The sequence below is a fragment of the Oreochromis niloticus genome, linkage group LG12 (assembly GCF_001858045.2).
Source record: "Oreochromis niloticus isolate F11D_XX linkage group LG12, O_niloticus_UMD_NMBU, whole genome shotgun sequence".
Taxonomy (NCBI): Eukaryota; Metazoa; Chordata; class Actinopteri; order Cichliformes; family Cichlidae; genus Oreochromis; species Oreochromis niloticus.
The window spans coordinates 33,368,686-33,383,901 of NC_031977.2; the positions used below are offsets into that span (position 1 = coordinate 33,368,686).

Below are 15,216 nucleotides of genomic sequence, written 5' to 3' on the forward strand. Positions count from 1 at the left end.
AAAAGCTCAGAACAAATGAGTAACGTCTCGTAAATGTAACTCCAAGGTCAAACCCCCTCGTGCACATAAACTTTTGTCGATCCCTGGACGTTGCTGGCCAACAGGAACCGTTTCCTCTGCATTCGCCTCGTTCTTCATTTAGATTTCCTTCAGTTAAACATACCACGCTTCCCTCCTTAGAAGACGGCTTCCTTAAATACACACCTAAGAAAACAGGACCTACCCCAAAGAATCTGGGAACGCTTTGCTTGAGAGGGCTATAAAAATAAAATAAAAATAACATCGTTTCCACCTGGCAAAAAGCTCTGTGGTTTGATTTTGAGATAAAGGTCATGCAGACCCTTATCAGTGTGATCAGTGGCTGTCTTTAAATCCCTGATCGACATCTATAACCAGTTTACCAGCATTAAAACATTGACTGATAAGAAGTGGAGGAAGAGATCTTTTATCAAGTGGTTCAGGGTGAAAAAAGCAGGATTATTGAAGGAGTATTAAAAGGGATTAAAGGATCTGCCTTATGGCTTGTAAACAGGGCTGCTGTACATCAGAAAAACAAGATCCTGAGATGTAAATGTTAAATTGTGTGGTTTGATAGCTGGTGGAAGCAAATCATAGCCAATAAAGGTTATTTTATGAATTAGTTTATAAAGATTTTATGGTTTTAATCTTACTGGCTCAACGTTGTACTCGTGTGAATGTAGTCATGTCGGAAACCTGTGAATATTTGCTCCCGAATTGGTGTTTGCAAATTGGATGAGAGGTAGGCTGCTTAAAGAGTTTATCACAAAGCTTTGAATGAATGTGGTTTGTACTCTAAGGTGCTTTGAGTGTTCAGTGAGATTAGAAAAACACTATAAATGTCAGCCCATTTCTTGTTCAGCTCATTTCCAGGTCCTTATTTCCATTCTTGGACTCTACTAGAGTAGCTTTGCATGATTTCAAGTTCAAAATAATCCTTATCGCATACCAGATTAAACAGACTTATTAAATCCTCTCACATACAACTTTCTTTCTGATAAACTGCTCTGCACACGCAAAAGGAATAATGTGCAGGTGGATGGGGCTTCTGTGCTCTTAAGATGACCATATTAGGGATATCCCCTCTCCAAGGCCAAGGCCAAGAGTAGAAAAACACGTCAGAAACGAAGCTCTTAAACAGTGTTTGGCTCACAAGGACCTCAAAAATTGTTCATATTTAATGAGAATTAACCACTGAACATTAAATATATAAAGGAAAAACTCATCTGTCTAATAGGATAAACAAAGAAAGTGCCACACCTGTTTACCAATGTTTAGGACCATGCAACAAGTGGATTGCTTTTAACCTAAATGTTTAATGTTCATCTGTTGTAAATCTGCCATCCTAAAAATGAGTAAGACACCCAAAAGAGTCGAGGCTTTGAAGTGGTTTGAAAGATAATTATAAAGGAAAGCCATGGATGTTTAAAGTCTGCAGAGGACATTAAAAAGGAAGACTGTATTTTTTACAAGAAGTTTCTACAACAGAGAACCAGTGAAAGTGAAGAATAATCAAACTAATTGAACTCGATAAGATAAACTGATGTTATGAAACTACATAACATCAGTATAATTAAAAAAAAGAAAAGAAAAAAGAAAAAAAGGATGCTTAAAACAACTTTAAAAATACAGGTTTCACTCTCAGTCTGGCTTGATGTCTGTAAAGACTGACTTGTGGTTTTTGCACCCTGTCATCTGCTTCACACTTCAAAAGCTTGTGACGATAACGCCGTAAAATTACTTGGCGTGCTAAGTGATGGGTGTCTCAGAAATCTGCTTTACCTCGAACGTGTGCCAAAAATAAAGACCGGAGAAGGCCTCCATTAGAGCAGCTTGAATTAACTCTGTTCAAACTCCTCTTCACACCCAGCTGGGCTTCACAGACCTCAACATGGCGGAGTTCGCAGGTTCAGGCTCCACCGTGCGCTGCTGTCTGCTGGAGGGATACGACACGAAGAACACACGGCAGGACAACTCCATACTGAAGGCAAGGAGATGAGCACTGAAATAGGAATATTGGATGTTTATTAAGAAGTGAGCAGACTGGACAGACAGAGAATGAGGAGGCGGTTGTCTCCTCTTTTATTTAAAGCTGTTGTGATGAGATCTGCCACCTTCCAGGACCAGTGTCATGTCTTTTGCACCTTCATTGTGTTTGTGTTTTATGATGATAGTGTGGTGCTGAAATACTCAAAAAACTGCTGTATTAAAAAGAGACTAGCTGGTACCTGGTTGGACTCCCTTAACAGCCTTAATTCATGGCATAAATTCAACAATGTGCTGGAAAAATTCCCCAAATCTTTTGGTCCATGTTGACATGACAGCATCACATAGCTGCTGCAGATTTGTCGGCTGCACATCCAAGATGTAAATCCTCTGTTATAACACATTATAAAGGTGTTCTATTGAGATCTAAAATAAGAAATAAAATAATTAGTCTGTGAATTTATTTCTCAATCTGTAGAATTGTCAGGTTTTTATGTTTTTGTTTTTGTTTTTGTTTTTTCTTTTTCTTTCAATAACTGTTTACTGTCGTTGACCAACAAAAGCAGGCGTCATTTTAGGCTTCAAGTAATGTTTCTCTTTTTAATTGAAAAAACGATTTGTATAATCACAGTGGAAATGAGCACAAAGTGACTGTGCTGAGTACGATGAAGCTGAATCACTTCATTGTCTTTGTGGATGAAGGAGGTTGGGAAGTTGAGGAACTCTATGGCGCCACCCAGTGACCATGAACACAAACCACTCTGTGAAGCAAAGAGCCAAAACAGTCACGAGTGTTTTTGTCATCTTGAGTCTCTGGAAGACTTTGTGTTGCGCAGATGTTTGTGGCTCACACGTCACAGATGGGATTAATGGGAACTATTCCAGGCTTTTCCAGTTGATGCTCATTACTTCTTAAGAAAACAACAGTCTTTTCAGTTTAGTCACGTTATATCTCGGCATGAGCGTAAGATGGACATTTTTGGGCGTTTCAGCCACTGGGTTAGGTTCTGAATTCACATTGAAACTGAAAGGAAAATGAAAAATGAAAGTAAAGATAACAATGTGTTGAACAAGTAAAATAAAATTAAAACTGCCAGCTTTAGGTTACATTACAACAGTGAAATGAAAAGGTTTACATGTGTACAACGCAGCATGGGTAGCACCGATAATTATTTTCACACCACCTTAGTTAACTGTTGTGTGCAAGTATATCGACAAATCCATTTTAACCATTTCCCTTTAAGTGATGTGTGATCTGTGAATAACGTTATACTGTATAAGTTGTAGGTTTGTGTTCCTGGTAGGGTAAAATATATTCATGCATGTTTTAATTCAGAAGTCAGAGCTGGTAGAGAGAAGGCCAAGTCTTTTTCCCATCGCTGTACTGAAATTGCTGTTGTTGTTTCTGAGGTACATATTAACTTATATATTCTGGATATGAGATTTTTCCTTGTATTAATTATTTTTATTAATTTATCTAATAATTTAGGTGGTTCCAGTGAGTTATCAACTGAGTTTGTTTTAGATTTAATCATGGATTTAAGTTGTTGGTAGCAGACGGACTCTTCTCTCCAAAGTCCATGCCTCTGGATCAATGCACTAAATGATATAAATGTATTATTTTGAAATAGGTGTTGGTGATGAGTGATTCCCTTTTCCTCCCATGATGAATAGTGGACCGTGTTGTGCTAGATTGTTTACAAGGTGCTAGTGATGGTTTGGTGATTCTGATAAGTTTCCCAGGCTGTCAGATTTGGGGTGGGGGGTGGGGGGAGCAGCAATTAAAACGGGTAATTAAGCATCTTCATTTTAACTGTGGATAAAAGGCTGATCTGGAAGTTGTCATATTTAGGTTGTGAGTAAGTATAACTCAAAGTCTTGTAGTTTCAGCTGGGTAATGCCAGAAAAGCTGGTATTGTCAGGCATGCTTCTTGTTTGGATGTTCAATATCGTTTCCTTCATGGTTTTGTTTTCTTGACTAACTTAATTTCTTCGGTTAAAGTTTTAACGGTGTCTTTGAGTGCACTATTACCATGCTGGAATTTTTCGATGTAGTTATGCATGTATTTCAGACTTGATAGGAGTTTTTTTTTTATTTTGTTGTGTAGTGTAACAAGTAAGTCCAGTTTTTTGTTTATAGATGCGAGAACACTGACTGACGTCGCTGGTGTCTGTGGATGATGTCTTCTTGTATTTGTGTGGTGTCGGCGTCTCTTGTTGCGTTGTGGAATTATCCATATTGTCCATCGTGAACTGGTAGTAATGATTATCAGAACCTTGGATAAAAGATTTAAAGGTATTGAAAAGTCTCATGAAAAGGTTTGTTCGGATGTGTGCGAATCTGATGCACATCAGACTTGTTTTTAAAACTGGTTTTCAATCATCAGATTGCTTTACAGTTTGAATTCTTTTTTTTTGATTTTTATTTTCAAAGTGAAACTTTTTCCTTTGTGAGTTTGTGAAAAAGTAGTGCTTAAATAAGCTTTACATTGATGTACAGTATCACAATCAAAGATTGTTCTTTAGTTAGGGCTTTAAAGTACTTTTTTGTTTGTTTGTTTGCTTCATTGTCTAAGATGAATTTCCTGTTTGAGATGTCCTTCAAATGAAAGATTTAAAAAAATGCTCTTTTAATTTTTTTTCCAAAAGGTGATCATTGGGATGACCCTCCTATCGGGAGATCCGTGTTTTAAAACGTGAGTAATCCTCAGTGTGAGATTTCAGATGTCACAGTGAATTCTCAAAAGATGTGCTAAATGATTAAAACTGATAAATAAATATGTGATTAGCTGTGCATGCAGGGCTCAGGCATCCTCTAGGTTGCTAGGGAAAAATGTGCTGCAGCAAAAACCTCCTTGCGATTGATTTGATTGGTGCCAGATTTACGTAGTTGCCTGCAGTTTGCATGGAACATGATGAGTTGTCTGCAAACACTCTCCAACTACTTGCCAGGCAGTAGTAGTGACACTGTGAAAAGAGTGCCACAGGCTGGAAATGGGGAACATTTGCTTCCAAAGTAAAAGCTGCACCTTTGGAAACATGGTGGTTGCAGTGATAAGGCACAACTTTTGCTGTGAAGGCGAACATACTCCAGACCACAGACAATAGTGTTTAAAGTGTTTTTTATTGTGGGGGATTTTAGTCACACTTTGGAAGTCTTGAAGATTTGTGTTTATTATTTTGTCACTTTCTTTTATATTTGTTAAAGTAAAAAAACAAACAGACTATACATTTCCAGCTTAATAAACAATATTTTCTACAGTACTGCATAGCAGTAAAACCTTTTGCGCAGTCCACTGGTTTTTAATATGTTACTGGTATTTAAAGTTCATTTCAACCAGATTCCTTAGTGCTTATAACTTTGTGCCGTTCTGTCCTTTTGTTGCCAAAATGACTCAGTTTTTCCTCCCTCAATAAAACAAATCTTATCTGAGCATGCCAAGCTAAGCAGAACTGCACCTCTGTCCCCATTTAATCTGTCCCAGGCTGATAAGCTGCTTTTTTTTTTTTTTTTTTACCCTGCAGACCTCAAAGCACAGCAAAGTCCATCTCCATCCCAGGACAGGAGCACACCCTGCAGCTGGACTGCAAGGGGGAGGGCACTGCTGAGACTGGACCGCCGGGAGGGGTTTCCCTGGGCCGAGCCTCCAAACATCGGCCTTCCATCATCAGCTCAGGTACACGACGTGTGCTGCAGCCACGAAGAAATAGGACTGAAACTGAGCATCTGTAGCAGTCTGAAGCCTAATGATGATAAACAGGTTTAGCATTTAACAGGTTTAGTATGACAGAAAAATCAGGAAAAGCACAATATGTCTGAGAGGAAGAGGATGGTATGTAATACAAAGAGCAAATATGTAAATGATCAGTATATAGTACTTTACTGTTTATCTTGAGTTTTAGGGAGATATTTGGAAGGATTTTAATTTGATGAGCAGATTTTCTTTGGATTCTGAATCAATAAAATGGTTTTAAACCCCCGCAGCTGTTTTCCAGGTGCAGTGAAGTTTGAGTCAGAAGAGATTTGAGTTTAATCCAAGGACAGATTTCCCTTCTTCATCATAACAATCCACGAATGTTAAAGCCAAACGGCTCCTAAACTCTGTGACATCTGTCAAACTGTCAGACTGAAGGATAAATCCCACTGAAGTGATGTCTAAAACAAATGAGATTAAGAAAAGTATGAAAGATCAGATAATGTGTTCTTGAAACTGGACTCCGATCTTTTAGATCTCGGTCCAACTTTCCTAAATCTCAGCCAGATGTTTTGCTTGGAGCCAGAAATTCCCAGAGTTAATTTTCTTTGTATGGGAAAACTAGCCGACTGCTTTTAGGATTTTAGGTTTGAATTAAACTAAAAAAAAAAAGAAACCTGTTTTCGTTTCAGACTTGGAAGGCTGAGTTTGTTAACCTTTTCCATGCAAAGAAAACGTTCAGATCCTCAACCACAAGCCGTAAATATATAGATGGTTAGATTTCTGCTGTGAAAGTGAACAGACTGCATTATATCTGCTCTTTACGAACATTTTTACCAATCATTATCACGTATGAGGTGGTAACAGTGGTACTTTTTTCTTCTTTGTGTACCTTCAGGACTCCTGGAGGAATCTGAGGTGAATCAGTCGGTTCCTGCAGAAGCTTTCCAGTCTGGTCACTCTCGTAACTCCAGCTACGCCAGCCAGCACAGCAAAATCTCAGGTACAGGAGTCTCACACGGATGTTTTGTCCAGCTCTTCTTATGTTTTTTAATTAATTTTATAGGATGTTAAAACTTTTGGCTTTAATTAGTGTTGTTGAGTTTGTAAACAATTTGATTTCTTTCAGGTTTTTTTCGTTGTCATTCTTTTCAAGAGATCTGGAAACTGTGGGAACCATTAAATACCACATAACTGTAAATGTAATACACCTGTGATAGTCATTGCCTTAATTTATGAGAGAAGTTTATTTGGCAGTGTTTTTTTAAAAAAAAATTCAGAATATTAATTGCCCACATTTTTATAATAATATAATTTAATGTAAGTATAAAAATGTTTAACTCCATGGTTGGTGCTCGGTTTTTCCAGTTTGCCAAGATCACTGGGAAATTTCCTGATGAATTAAAACTCAATAAAAGGAAAAAAATATTTGGTATTTAGCATAACGATGACAGGGTGAGCATGATTTTAACACCGCTGCTGTTTAACATCTGACACGTCCTCTGACGTCCTCACGGCCTTCTGCAGGATACAGCACGGAGCACTCCTGTTCCTCCAGCCTGTCGGACCTCACGCATCGCAGGAATACCTCGACAGGAAGCAGCACCTCCGGGGGCTTGTGCTTCACGGTTGACACCCCCCCAGATGGGGACAAGGATGCTGGACGTCCGGAGAGACCCCCTCGACCCCCACGACCGGTTTTACCCCCAAATAGGCCTCCAAGGTACACATAGAGTATGCTTGATTTGTAGCTTAGTTCTGTTCAAACTACACAATCTTCATTCTCCACTGATTTTCAGGAGGAAGCAGGACTCGGTGGAGAGTCACCCCTCCTGGGTGAACGACACTCGCATGGATGCCGACGACATTGTGGAGAAAATCGTCCAAAGCCAGAACTTTGCAGACATCAGCCACACTGAAGGTACAAAAAAGATTGTTTTTATTATACAATCTCTCTTGAAGCAGCGAAACTGGAGGTAAAACCTTCCTGAAAAGACCACACAGTGAACTTAACACAGTGGCATAAACCAGCATCCTAGGCATCAAAAGTAAAGGGAAGTGTAAAAAAAAATTAAGAAAAGATCAAAAACATGCTGCTTGGTACAATAACTTTTCAGAGAAAATACAATTTACTTATTTCTGGAGTGTTTTCAAAAAGTTTACTGGGTGCTGAACGCAGACGCACGCTTTACCGGCGATTTGTAGTCTGTGTAAAGCTGATGTGAATTTGTGGGAAATGATGTCATCACCAGCCGTAGCTGCAGACTGTAACTCTTCAGTAAGGCCTCATTTGTTTACAGTGAATCTCTTCATATGAAGGTCTCACAGTTAATTTGACAGCAGCTTATTGATGCCTAAAAGCAGAAAAAGGCAGCTGCTGCACCATCTTTGGACCGAGTGCTTCTTCAGTTTTCCGACTCTGTGCTCCATCACCTTCTCTTCGGTGTGCCTTCTGGTTTCCGTCAGAGGCCGCTAACTCTGTTTCTGTGTTTCTGGACTTTCAGACAGCAACCTGCGCCTGTTCGTCAGCAGAGACGGAACCACGGCGCTCAGCGGCATCAGGCTTGGAAATGGGTGAGGAGCTCTGCTGTCTTTGTTTTTGGTTTATTTCTCACTTCCCAGAACTTGAGTTTCAGTATTGGAGTGCAGGAACTCCATGAAGTCTAGTCAGTTTCCAAAAATACTGGAAAATCACAGCAATGTAATAATTTACCGTAAATCTCCCTCTGAGGACCCAACTTTGAAATATGAATTTAAAGCCCTGTCCTCCTCTTCCCCTTGTTTCACCATCTCTATGTCACTCTCCCTCTGATGCTCACTGAGAAGTTCAAATAGGTTCCTATGATTTGGTCACTTCTTCCTTTTTCTAAGAGTTATAGCTGTAATGGAGCACTCAGTCATGACACTACAACTCATTCAGTTAAACGTCAGGTATATTAGTCTGTCCAGTTGGGAAGCATAAACTATTGTGAATCCTTTTCAGCTGCTGAATGAAAATGATAACTTCCAGTTATAGTACACTGTGCTGTTCTCTGAGCTCAGGTCCCACTAGAGCAGGGGTGGGCAATCTCAGTCCACGAGGGCCGGTGTCCCTGCAGGTTTTAGATCTCACCTGGGTCAACACACCTGAATCACATGATTAGTTCGTTACCAGGCCTCTGGAGAACTTCAGGACATGTTGAGGAGCTAATTTAGCCATTTAAATCAGCTGTGTTGGTTCGAGGACACATCTAAAACCTGCAGGGACACCGGCCCTTGTGGACTGAGATTGCCCACCCCTGCACTAGAGGATGCTCGGCGACTCTGATTACACAGTCGGGTTAGAAACATGCATGAGTCACCCACTAGAGGTCCTTCTGTAGGCCTCTGGCTCCCCCAGCTCCTCGTTGCACAAAGGAGCAGATAGCAGTTCTGCTACTGGGTCGATGGCTTTGCCAGCTCTTCTTGTGTAACAGCCACTCTCCTGGTATCACCTTAATACTTTTGAAACTGTGCTTTGATGGCGCAAACCTTCTCGGGGCTGCAGGTCCAACAATCAGTGAGGAGGGATAAGGAGAGAGAAATGGATTCACAGTGGTTTATGCTTCCTAACTGTAGTTTCACTGTGATGATCCAGTGTTCCCTCAATTAGTTTTAGGAGGGTTTTTTGCTTTTTTGCCGTCTTTCAACAAAACTGATTATTTTGAAGATAAAAACCATATTGATTCGTTTATCCCCTTAGTTCAAAGAGGTGTGGTAAAGTCCTAAAACCACGCTAATGCTATTCAGTTTTTAATAACTCACAAGAACAGAATCAGCATTACGGTTGGACCAGAGAGAGAGGAGGTCAAACATGGATCATAGAAACATTAAATCATAATGTGCAACTATAAGACGAGGGCTAAATTACTGCTACAGCGTGAACCAGCACATCCGTTCTCCATTTAGAAGCATATATCATGCATCTGAATGTGAACATGCACAGTTATACAGACTCAGTCCTATAGTCAATTTTCTTTTTTTAATCAGTTTTCATGTCTGTTTTCACTGTTTAATGTGGAGAAACGGTAAACTCTGAAATTGAATTCTGCTTGCTATTGCTAACTCTTATTCTGTCTTTGGATCCCTGCAGGGTGCCTGCTGGTGGCTACGAGCCCGTGGTGATTGAGAGCCATTAAAGCGAGCAGCAGGAGAGCCGGCACGTGGATCAGCACGTGGATCAGCACGACCTCTTCTTTTTTCTTTTTCCTTTTTTTTTTTCCTGGAGCTTCAGCTGGTCTGACGCCATGAGAGGAAAACCTCATCAGTGTGCACTTTACGTGAAGTTTGTGGCAGCACTCGTGCTGCACTCCGTTAAGCTGTTTCTGTGACTTTTAAAGGGCGACAAAAATGCACAAAAATGTTTCTCCTGAGCTGCTGCTGTGGCACAGTAACAGCAGGTTTTATAGATTTAAAAATTATTTCAAGCATCGAGCTGATTATTAAGCTTTGTAATAACTGTACACTAATCCAACGTTTTTTTTTTAGCTTCAGAGCTGCCAAAACTCCTTTAAAATGCACGTTTAAGACAGCAGTAATCGATTGAACACTAACTGGATGCAGTACGTACTGAAAACTTTCATGTAGATACATGAAAATACATACTGCTGCCTTCAAATACCACTCAGATCGCAGTGAGAAGGGCAGATTATATTCACAACTCTACTTCAGTGTTTGTTTCATTTTTATGGAAAAAAAAGTTCATATATTTTTAATCTGACTGTCCTGACACCAAAATGAACTCCCGCCCTGAGTTGTCAGAGTTAAATCTCTTTCATGGCGTGGACTTCGATCCTGAATACACTCCTGAAGGATAAAGTTAGAAGGTATTCATGAACCACAGCAACAATGAGATGAGACTCAGTGACTCATTTGCAGCTTGCAGTTAGTAAAACTCTGACAGGACCGTCAGTTTTCACATTTTTCAGCTGCAGAATTGTGGTGTTTTTTTCAAACTCAATACTATTGAACTACCACAGGAAAAAAGATAATCATACTGCTGTGAAAACCAGACTTTTATAGTTACACGACTACAGCTGTAGTATTTATAGAAAAACACTTCTTGTAAACCTGTAGAATATCTAGCGTGTTGTGATGATTGTTAATCACGTACAGGCGTTCGCCTCCATAGATTTACATGCATTTGGAGGCCCGGCTCTTCCTGAGCAATATGGCCAGCGTCTGAATGCAACCAGATCTCTTTGTATACATCTGTGGCTTATGCTGAAAAAGTAGCATGGAACACAGGTTATTTTGGCTTCTTACCTAAATGACGGTGGAAAAAATCCATCCTCTCTCGAGTAGGTGAAAAACACTACAGGGGTCGAGGTGACTCTCCGCCTTCAGTCTGTAAAATCTCAACAGAGATGTTAAACAATAATGCAGAATCTGGAGACAGGGGACAGGATCCCTGGTTTTCATTTGCCAGCTATTTTCAGCTCAGGCAGTTGTAACCAGTCATTTCTGAGCCGAGTTTGGCTTTTTGCAGGTAGGCAGTCTTAACAAATTAAGTCTCGATCTTCAGTTTTTAGGAGCCTTCTTAAATTTATCTGCTTTCATTGTTGGAGTTTAAACACTTAAACAGAATAGACAGTGAGTTTATTCATATTTTCTGCTGGTTATTCTCAAAATCCTGCAGATCAGCTGCTGGGACGGTGGGTTGAGATCACTGTGCCACATTTCTGTTGCTGAAGACGTTAAAAAGAATTAGGGAAAGATTTTCATCTCCAGAAGTCCTCATCTGAGGCTCAGCAGCCAAGCAGGATAACTCTCTGCGCATAAATGATTAAAAAGAGCCTAATCCGGAAGCATCTGATCTCCCATCGAAGGCACCACATCAACACTGAATGTGATCCAGATGTTTAAAAAAAACAAAACACTGAGCAGAAACTTTTTGTTTTAGTTTGAAGTCGTTTCCTGTTGATCAGGGAAATCACTACAACCACTCTGTGCCTGTAAAGTTTCTCTTAAATGACCCTAAAGCACGATGAAAACGCTGAAGTCAGAGTGCTGGTGAAGAGAGAACTGTTTGTTTGTTTGTTTGTTTGTTTGTTTGTTTGTTTGTTTGGGGGGGGGGGTACTCACTTCAGCATGCTAAAGTTTCGAGCTGCACTTTTGCTCACTCACATGGACGATCAGTTAAATTACATTTGTTCTGTCTTCAGAAAAACAGTAGTTCTGTGCAGTAAACTCTGGCGATGGCCTTTTGCTGTGAAAGCCTCTGTCGCCCCCTGGTGGAGGGACAGGGTTTTGCAGGGTGAGAGTCCAGGCCGTCAGACTGCTTTGTTTAACAGCAGATCAGCAGAGTTTCTGTGTTGCCAACCAGCGGGCTGGTTTTAAGCTTCTTTTAAAGAAATTTTTCAGGTGCTCTACAAAGTTTTCCACCTCAGGATGGAAAATAGATTTTTATCCTAAAGAAAGAGTCTTAAAATCTTATTTTTCTTTTTGTAAAACAATCAAAAAAGATGATAAAGCAGTGAATTGCATAAAAGTTGGGCCTTTACTAAACTAGTACTAGTATGTTTACTAAACTCATGGATGAGTTAAAACAGGTCATTTTGCTGAAGAATAAAATATATTTTGTTTTATTAAATGTGTAAAAATATAATGGAAATGCATAGATTTCTCATAGCTAACCAGCCTGGTGAAACTCAGACAGTGATAAAGGATCTTATCTTTCATATCCTCAAAGAGTGGTATGCTCTTTTATATACATTTTAACCAGTTTTCTTTCAGAGAGCTTTCAGTTACTCAAAAGTAAAATACATTTTTGTTTATCTGATTTAACAGGAACGAAAAAAGATTAGAGACTCGACAGTTTTTAGAGTCAGAGTTGATAAGAAATCATTTTTGTGTTTAGGTTTGGAGTTTGTAAAGGTGTCCTGATGGGCTCTGAGAAGCTGTTTAGAAACGCCGTAGCTGCAGACGTTTAAGAATTTATAGTAAAATGAAACCCTGAAAAACAACAAATTGCTCCCCATGTTTACTATTTTAAAAGGTAAGATTTTAAGACTCTTTATCAGTGAACTTATTTTTTTCCTGTTCTGCTTCACATTATGCTCATTATAGATGTAAGTTTATTAATCACATGGTTAGTTATTCTCACATTTGGGGATGAACCACTGAGGTTTTAGTCAGAGTTTAGGGTCACCAGAGCCTTTTGATTTAGTTTAAAGTGTTTATTTATATGGTTTTGGTTCCTTTTGGAGGTTTGTCATAAGCTATGCACACAACTCGCCTCCCTGTGCTTTTGTTTTTCCTTTTAGCAAATTTAACAAATTCTTCTATTATAACGAAACTAGTGTAACCTAAATTTATAGAGACTGAGTTGGAAATGTTCTTCCAAACACCCAATAGTTACAATGACTCTTTATTTTTTTTGTATATTTCTTTTAAAAGATGACTTCTAAACAATAAAAAGCTAACCCGAGTTTGTCTTTGTGTTTTTCATTATTTTAATATCATATAATAATGTATATAATATAATACAGAGTCACAAGGATGCTTAACAGAAAGATCTGTCCATTTTCTGTTGTTTGTATGCGTCCTGGGAGGCCAGGGCAGCGTCTGTCATCCGAATGTCCTACCAGAAAGAATGAGGTGCCTGATTTTTTTCTTTTTCTTTTTTTTTCTTTTTTTTTTTTTTTCCAATTTTGGTGAGCCTGTGTGAGCTGTGGCCTCAGTTTCCTGTGGGAGTGCCACCTGGTGTGCCACTCAGATCTTCTGCATATGCTGGTTGTTGTAACCAGTGGTTATTTGTTTCCTTCCTATCAGCTTGAAACGGTCTGACTATTCTCTGCCATCAAAAAAGTGTTTGGGATATAATTTTATTTTTGTTAAAAATATTTTAAATAAAAGTAAGAAAAAAAAAAAGCATTTTACTTCCAGTTTTTACCTGGCTACATCACCATGGTAACCTATGCTGAACACACAACCTGGTCAGGAGCAGGCTGTGTGTTCAGAGCTTTGGTTTAAAATCAGCTGAAAGCAACACTTTATCACCGAATCTTTGTTTAAGTATACCTCACGAAAACTAAAACCACAGCTGTAAAGTTACAGCAGTTCATAGCATCGTTACTAGAATGTGCCTTTGCTGGTTTAAATGTTTTTATACTGACTCTATAATCTGCTGCCAAGTCTCTTCTCTATTGAAATGCAGCTACTAGAACACCTGCTCATGCAGAGTCATATAGATCCTTGGAAAACAGGTCATTTTTTAATATATACTATATAGATTTTATATATAGTTTTATATATAAAACCTTCATAAATCCTGTCGACTACATTCTAATTGCCAATATAAGTAAAGATATTAGATATAAAAAAAAAAAAACATACAGAGAAATACTGACAGTCACTTTTTAGCAAAACACCAGCAATTCTACACCTCTGGTCCCATTCGTCGTCAAAGCTCAACACCATTTGATATGTTTTTATTATCCTCTGGTGAAACATTTTCAGAACTTCAGAGCTTTCATTGGTTGGTTTGCTTGAAAAAGTAGACAATAAATTAGATATAATATCAATAACAGCATGTGGATACATTTGCAGGATCATCCCACTCTATATAATCCAAATTATGGAACTAAAATACTCCAATATTGGGACAAATTATTTACTGTAAGTGTAATCCTCTACCTCCACCAGCAGAGAGTGCTCTACACAACCTTATCAGCTCTTTGATCAGCTGGTAAATAACCAGGGAAATAATCAACACTTGCTTCTGCAAACTTCAAATGCATTTGCCAGAGATATCATATTTTAAAGATCTGATTGTATTGTATTATCATCCTCTCTACTTTTAAGATCAGGCTTCAGTCGTTTCTTTTTAATAAGCTTATAGTAAAAGTTTGACTTCTAGGTTTAAATTTAATCCCTAAATTTGACCCTTACATGCTGTTTGGGTCAAATTTGGCATCAGGAAATATAATGTAAATATCATTCTTTCAGCCCGAAATTTAATTAATTTTTATAAAGTGGCCCAAAATGCATGATTAACAAAGCTGTGGGTGAAATCAATGAAGATGGTGGTTTTAGAGAATTCTCCGGAATGATGGCATGTGGACATGAGCACATAAGGAACAGAACATACAGGGGTCAAAGGGCACCTTGAGAGATGGTTGTTGAGTTAAACAGAAATAGGGCAGCAGAGTGCTACAGTGGTTCATACGGTCAGCTCAAGGACTCTGGTTCAAATCCTAGCTGGAGAGTTTCTGTGTGGATGTTCGAACCACTTCAGAGTACCTGAAGTGGGTTTCCTCCAGTTTCCTCCCACAGCCCAGAAACAAGCATGTTAAGTTAACTGGTGACTCAAAACTGGGAGTGAGTCTAAGTGGGCAGTAAAATTGGAAAGTGCAATATAAAAGCAAATACATTACATTTACAACCGCAAGCACAAGTCCCCATAATAAAAAAAATTGAACCTTTGGCAAATTAAAATCCCTTTATTCTGAGTTAATAGATAACGAAAGGGAGTTGGGGAAGTCATAAGATCATAAAT

At 38.9% G+C, this 15,216-nt stretch overlaps 1 protein-coding gene across 1 annotated transcript in view; it reads left to right on the forward strand.

Annotated features, from left to right (window-relative positions):
* The window catches only part of eeig1a (estrogen-induced osteoclastogenesis regulator 1a), a 34,915-nt gene extending 21,769 nt beyond the window's left edge, over nucleotides 1-13,146 (forward strand). The window contains exons 5-12 of the mRNA XM_003444459.4: nucleotides 1,889-2,005; nucleotides 4,654-4,700; nucleotides 5,530-5,681; nucleotides 6,598-6,702; nucleotides 7,227-7,422; nucleotides 7,499-7,620; nucleotides 8,204-8,273; nucleotides 9,811-13,146. Of these exons, the coding sequence (XP_003444507.1) occupies nucleotides 1,889-2,005; nucleotides 4,654-4,700; nucleotides 5,530-5,681; nucleotides 6,598-6,702; nucleotides 7,227-7,422; nucleotides 7,499-7,620; nucleotides 8,204-8,273; nucleotides 9,811-9,856 (855 nt within the window). The 3' untranslated portion in view covers nucleotides 9,857-13,146. The remainder of the gene's footprint in view (nucleotides 1-1,888; nucleotides 2,006-4,653; nucleotides 4,701-5,529; nucleotides 5,682-6,597; nucleotides 6,703-7,226; nucleotides 7,423-7,498; nucleotides 7,621-8,203; nucleotides 8,274-9,810) is intronic.
* Nucleotides 13,147-15,216: the final 2,070 nt, after the last annotated feature.